This window comes from Cucumis sativus, chromosome 6, assembly GCF_000004075.3.
Source record: "Cucumis sativus cultivar 9930 chromosome 6, Cucumber_9930_V3, whole genome shotgun sequence".
NCBI classification, from domain to species: domain Eukaryota; kingdom Viridiplantae; phylum Streptophyta; class Magnoliopsida; order Cucurbitales; family Cucurbitaceae; genus Cucumis; species Cucumis sativus.
The window spans coordinates 2635389-2642083 of NC_026660.2; the positions used below are offsets into that span (position 1 = coordinate 2635389).

At 36.9% G+C, this 6695-nt stretch overlaps 1 protein-coding gene across 4 annotated transcripts; it reads right to left on the reverse strand.

Moving 5' to 3' along the window:
- Positions 1 to 1176: 1176 nt before the first annotated feature.
- LOC101211122 lies at positions 1177 to 5792 on the reverse strand. Of its 4 annotated transcripts, XM_011658220.2 has the most exons (8): positions 5135 to 5270; positions 4186 to 4252; positions 3810 to 3898; positions 3600 to 3699; positions 3387 to 3509; positions 2438 to 3253; positions 2114 to 2327; positions 1177 to 2008 (listed from the first exon to the last, which is right to left on the reverse strand). In XM_011658220.2, exons 3-8 carry the CDS (start codon positions 3839 to 3841, stop codon positions 1491 to 1493), a joined length of 1803 nt encoding a protein of 600 aa, XP_011656522.1. In that variant the 5' UTR covers positions 3842 to 3898; positions 4186 to 4252; positions 5135 to 5270; the 3' UTR covers positions 1177 to 1490. The 4 variants fall into 4 exon arrangements, with proteins under 4 accessions (XP_011656522.1, XP_011656521.1, XP_011656523.1 ...); XM_011658219.2 differs by lacking the exon at positions 4186 to 4252 and having other exon boundaries at positions 5135 to 5792; XM_011658221.2 differs by lacking the exon at positions 3600 to 3699.
- Positions 5793 to 6695: the final 903 nt, after the last annotated feature.

The window sequence follows — 6695 nt, forward strand, 5'->3', positions numbered from 1 at the left end:
TTTTTTAGATGGATAGTGGCATTTAAGAGATTATTTTATTTATTTATTTTTTAAACTTTTTATGTTTGGTTGTTCTAACAATTTAAAATTATTTTTACTACTTCTCTAAAATAGAACTCATAATTTACTATTATTCTTAATAACGGTTGGTATATTAAGATGTGGGCAGATGAAAGCATAGATTGGATGTTTGATTTGAGTTCAACTAATCATCTTTTGATTTCTTTCTCATCTTCACAATGTGTATCATTGTAGTCAACAAATTAAAAACAAATGTATTAAAATTTTATGACGTCAGCAGAGTTTTAAATTCCACGTCATCTTTTAAAATGCCAAACAATATGTAGAACCATTTAAAACATTTTTTTAACTTTGAAAACGAAAAACGTTATTCTCAAATCTTAAAGAAGAAAATAATCTCACCCAGTTATCCTCTCCCCATTTTCATTTAATCCACCAATTATGATATTAGTTGGCCTAATCTAATGGGACGTTTTATTCAAATAATGTATTTTGTCAAATAATGGCCTAATCCCCATTGAACGCTCATTTTATATAACAATAATTTGTAAATATTGATATATAATTAATTGTTAGGCTTATTTTCATAAATTAACAAACTAACAAAATATTTTATTTATCTTATGTTGTACAAACGTTTGGGTTTAGAATTGGGGTTGATAAGAAAGTAAGTTAGGAAGTGTATGGGTGAGAGGAAGGTGAGAAGTTTGAATAAATTGAAAGTAAGGAGAGAGAGAGAGGAAAGAGAGAGTGGTGAATGGTGAGTGGAGCTTTCAAAAATGGCTGCTGAATGCTAATTACTAATTTCCCATTCTTCGTTTAGCCGCCTTTACAGTTCTTTTTTCTTTTGCTTTTGAAATTCTCTTTTGACTTTTTGTCAACCAAATGCTCTGTATTTCCATTCACTCCTCTCATCTATTCCAAACCCTAAACCAAATTCCATCTACCTCTCCCCTTTCTTCCCCTTTACTCACTTCCTTTCCATTTCACTTTTTGGTTTAATTCTATTTTTGAATTATATGGATGACTACATTTAAGCGTACGCAACATCCCCACGTAAGAAACCATAAAACCAACACATTTAAAAAAAGAAAGAAAAAACATGGTTTAATTCAAATCAATTTTTGCACTCTTTAAATATTGATTGATGCCTGAAAGATGGAAGGGCTAGCTTTTTTATGCCATTAGGTTAATTTTCATATACACATAAAATAGCATTAAGATGGAGAGATTTGGACACAATACTGATTGATTTCCCCTAGGGTTAACACATTCTAAGCTACCAAATTACATAAGCAACGGTTAGCTAAAAGTGAGAGAAGGAAAAAAGAGTAGAATTAGAATACAAAAGAAAGCATCCAATAGATGCACAACTCTATAAAAACTAGAATAAATTGAACTTGTTAACAAAGTAAAAGATCAAAAAGAAAGAAGGCACAATCCCACAGCAGTTCCTATCCAAAATCAAATCATCTTGACATTACCAAGCTTGAGAGAGGTGGCACAACTGATGAATTGAACAAAGAATCCCCCATGTACTTGCAGTTATCATGATCCATTTTCATTGAGCTTGGAATCATAAAACTACTTTCGCAAGGACTGGAAGAAGCTACTGGAGAAGGAAAGGATTTACCCGAACTGCTGCTACTGGGTTGGCTTCTTTTCTTCGAACCTGTCCACCGCAATTTGGTGAGCAATCCATCCTTGGAAAGATCTGGAATCGTGCATGATTCTTTAGCCTTGTCAACAAGGGAGTTAGATCGAAGTTCACTTGGTTGACTTCCACCTTCCCCTGGTTGTTTCTGGTCACAAAGAGCAACTTGGCTCGACATAGTTGACACCTTATCAGGAAGGCCATCATTTGAAATGCGAGACATAATGGACATTGCAATATCTGGCCTTTCTTGCAAATGCATCCACCGGTTTCCTAACCATTCTTGAGAATGCCTCAAATCGTCCGTGCCAAGAACCAATTCTTGCTTTTCACCTGAATGTATGCATGTCAAAGTGCAAACAAGTTATCAAAATTGAGAACATGGGTGAGTGAAGAGGATTTTTTTGTAAAACATTTTTCATTCCTAGAGATACAAACCTGGCAAGTAAATGCGGAACTTGTCATCTGATTCCTTCTGAACTATAATTCCTTCCCACCAACCATCATGCCGCCATACGTCAACAACTGCCCCAACGTTGTAAATTAAGGGAGCATTGCTACCCTTACTAGGATGTGGACGAATAACCAATCTTCCACTGATGCGTAGACCCAATTGATCAGCTGCTGCAACTCTTGATGCTGAAAGCCATTCCTGCAATTATTTGACAGGAAAATATTTAGAGGCAATGAACATCCAATTCATACTAAAATTCAGACAATGAGAAGCCCAAGAGAACAGCAATCGCCTAAAGGAAAACATACCACAAGCTTGGTAGATTCATCGTCAGCATCCTGAAGATTGTGATATTGCACCTTGACCATGTCTCCACGCTTTTTTATTATGGAAGCTCTGAACCAACACCCTCTAATACCACTATCTTGTGAGAGAACTTCAATCTCCGATGCAACAGCAAACTGACTTGAAGAAGAATTGTTCATCTCCTTGCCCATAAAAGTTTTAGAAGCACAACCTCCTTTGGGACTGAAAACAACGTCACTGTTCTTTAAATCAACAGAGTAGTTGCCTGAACTGCGCAATTCAAGAGAAGATGATGTATTTCCAGGCTGTCTCTTCTCAGCATTTTGCAAGTCATCGTTTCTTGAGCGTCTATGTCTCTTTCTGGGTCTCATCTCAGCACTTGTGTCGTCTTCTGACTGCTGAGAGTGGCCATGTGCTTTTGAAGAAAGAGCATACATGTATCTGAGTATTTCTTGCTTCCAATAGCCTTTGACCTGTGTAATATCGAAGGTTTTGATGTCATCGTTATCAAATTGCTTCTCACATACATATGGCTCCAATCTAGTGTGTTTTGCCTCGTTCTGGAACTTCTGAAAATGGTGGGGACTGAGAACAGTCGCCAAGCCATCTATGCATTCAATACTGAGATCTTGAAGACAAAGAGAAAAGAAAATCTCTCTGTCATTAAAATTGCGGGGCAAAACAATATCAACCTCATCAATTTTGTGAAACCATCGTACCACAACCATCCTGTTGCTTCTAGAGTCCTCATACATATCCTCCAAGTATGCAACAAGACGCTTGCCTTCCTCAGCCAAGACATATACAAAGTCATGAACCTAAAACATTGTGAAAGAAGGTAAAGATGATTAATACAAAAGCAAAAACAAATCAACAGAAATTTCATTGACTAACTGTTCTGATAGACAAAATGGGATGTCAGAGAACAAGCAAACGAACAGAACTACTTACCGAGATCTTAACACCATTGCGGCTGAATGATGGATAGTGTCTGCGCTTTCGTTTACAAGTCCAAGGGCATCCAACCCATGAAAAGTCTCTGGTATATTGACCCAATTTTATATATTGAACATCCTGAATAGAGAATTAGGAATCAGGTTACCAATTGAAAACCAAACAATAAATCATGTAGAAGAATGGAAAGAATCGATATATGGTAATTACATCAAGACAAGGGTCCCCAATTAATCTTTTCTCCAGTTTAAATATACTTGTACAGATCCAAGGGCCATTCAGAACTTGCAAGCTTTGCGGCTGCAGAATCCTAAATGTCTTGCCAATTTTTAAATACTTGAAAACCAGAACAAACAAAAATGGATAGAACATAGGACCATCAACTAGTTGAGAAGAGTAGTAGATATTTTAGAGATTTACCTTCTTAGATCCACTGTTGGACGGGCAGGCATCTTCACCTTCTATGTCCATCATACGATCAGATGGTTGTGATGTTTTACGTTGGGAATCTGAAAAAGAGAACAAACCATTGCATCGATTAAACTTTGAACACTTCGTTGCCCAGAAATATTACGAAGACAAAAAAAAACATGAAAAAATTCAAACAAAAGGGAAATACAAGACATGTATGTGGATGAACTGTCAACCAAAATCAAGAAGAAAATATGGTGCTGGAGAATTTAAAATCTTTCAGCCAGCAAACAGAGAAGGCTCGCTGGAGAAACCCCAGATAATGAAAACGGGAAATATTAGCAATAAAAAACACATAACAATTTTGGCCATGAAAGATCATAACCTATAATTATGAGGCCAAAAGTATTCCGATGCTTCAAATCAGCCCTTTAAAATTCGAATAACTGTGCCTGCAGCCCAGATAACTGTCAGTTCACAAGATCACGAACACCAGAAATCCATGGAAGAAATAGCTAATGGAATTGACGAATCAAAAGTAGCTAGAAGAAAAGAAAATTAGGAAAGAGCGGGGGAAAAGCATATGAGATCGAGATCCGACGAGGCCAGAAGCAAATTCAAAACAAAGGTTATTCTAGGAGATCGGATAGCTTGTTGAAAGGCTGGTTAAAGCTTAAAAACAAACGCAATCCACTGGATCTTAAGAATAGACGAAGACAGAGTCAAAACAGGGAGCATGGTTTCGAGAAGTTCTTCAGGAATGAAAACCCCAAAGGAGAAACCTTTCTTCTAATTCAACAGATACCAGAACAACAAAGCCATTCGACATAGCACCAAGCTATCAAGATTTAGTTAGATCGGAAAAGAGGACGATGAAGTACAAATTTTACCCTCTTCATAGCACCAAGCCATTCGACATGATGATACAAAGAGCGGTTCCAGAGAGCCCCCGAATCAACTGACCCTCACAAATATTTAACTCCCAAGATCTCACGGCATCCTTCAGCTGAAATATAGCGAGGGGCACGACAAAAACGAGATCCAGAAACTAAATTAGGATGAAGATAACAAAATTGATGGTCGAAAATGAAAGGGCGGAGAAACCCTTCAGCAAACCATTAAAGATAATCTAGATCTAAAGAAACGCCTCCACAAACAAAAAACCACAAACCACTCACCAACTCACAAAAAATAAAACCGAAAACGGAGGACAAAATACTTTTTTTCCCAAAAAAGCAAAACGAAAGTGGTCGAGGAGAGGAGAAGAAATTTTAGGAACCCTGAGATTGAAATTCCACGGAGGAGAAAACAGAGAAAGAGAGACGCGGTAGTACCAGAAACAACAGAGCTTAGCCATTCAACGACCTCCCTGCGAGACTTGAGCTTGGTGAGCGAGGTAAAGAGCCCCAGAGAATTAAGGAACCGATTCTGCAAAGCATAATGATAAGACATGTGTCTCAAGCTCTTCTCCTTCCCCACGACGGCCAGATCTGAGGCCCCATCGCCGCTCTTCAAGTAATAATGAACCTCTCTTCTCCCTCTGTCACTCGATACGAAGACCTCATACCAACTCACAAACCCACATGGCGCCGCCGCAATCGTGGCCCTGTCAGGCAGTGAAGCAGCTGAAGGCGCTGCCAACAACCTCTCCATATTAGAGAAAAAGCGGCGAATAGAGAACCGGAACAAGTTTCAGCTCGAATACTCAAAACCCAGAAACGCAGGCACCTTGGTTGAATCTGAAAACCCCAGATTCAAAACCTTGGAATAAGAAATACAGGGGATGGGCAAAAACCCAAAAAAAGAAAAAGAAAAAGAATTGGGATAGCTGTGTATTGTATGGTGTCCTCTTCTTCCTCAATTTTTGTACAGAATTAAAGAGAAAGTAAAACCTCCGGCAAGGAGCCCCGGGTAATGACCGGAATATATATATATATAAGGAGAAAGAAGGAATTGGGAGAAAGCGGAAATGGAAGTTTTAAAAAATGATGGTAATGGTAGAAATAGAATAGCGGAAGCTAGGGTTTCGAGATTGCGGATTTGGGGATAAGGATGAACGGCCAAGATGGAATCGACGAGGATGGCGCAACGAAATCGCGCGTATTACTTAAAGCATAGGAAATGGCGGAAACACCCCTGGCATTAGGAGGGGAAATTACGAAGAGAGGCAGAGGGAAAGCGTGTGTGAGGTGTGGTGTCACGTGCGGGTTAGAGGGTTTTGCATTGATGTGGAGAGGTGTAGGTTGAGAAATATAGGACCGGTTTTTTGAATAGAGATGACCGTAATTGCCGGTGAGGAAAGGGAAGACTCGCTCTCTCTTTCTCATCTCATCATTCTTTTCTCAATTTCTTAATTTTGTTTTTCTTTTCAATTTTCTATTTCATTCTTTTCTAACTATCCTATTATTTTATCTATAAAATCTCCAACAATCCTCAATTTCAATTTCAATTTCATATATTTTGTCTATTTCTTTTCTTTTTTTTTATTCTATTTTCATTTTTTTCTTTTAAAAATAGTTCAATTAGGTTTTCACTATAACAATAGAAACCTTCTTTTACCATTTCAATTCATTTTGTTTCTATAGTAAATTTATTAACTTTACAAAACTAAATAATAAGTAAATTTATTAACTTTATAAAACTAAATAATAAGTAAATTAACACCATATAATTTTTTTCGTAAAAAAATGTTTAATAAAGATTAAAGAGCTTTTTCGAAAAAATATTGATTTATAGAGGGTTAGTGTTATGATAATCCTAGTATTATCATAAAACTAGTATAAAATTATGATACTATGTATAAACGCATAAAATTATGATAGATAGTGTTATGATAAAGTGTGTTTGAAAAAAAAATTATGATAAATAGTATTATGATATAATGTATATCTAATA

Excerpts from the sequence above, each read along its gene's own strand:
- LOC101211122 (XM_004151352.3), bottom strand. The coding sequence starts at position 5,453 with ATGGAGAGGTTGTTGGCAGCGCCTTCAGCTGCTTCACTGCCTGACAGG. Across the intron at positions 3,510-3,809 it reads CCAACAGTGGATCTAAGAAG|GATGTTCAATATATAAAATT; the intron begins GTAAATCTCTAA and ends TTCTCTATTCAG. Across the intron at positions 2,009-2,113 it reads GTTCCGCATTTACTTGCCAG|GTGAAAAGCAAGAATTGGTT; the intron begins GTTTGTATCTCT and ends GCATACATTCAG.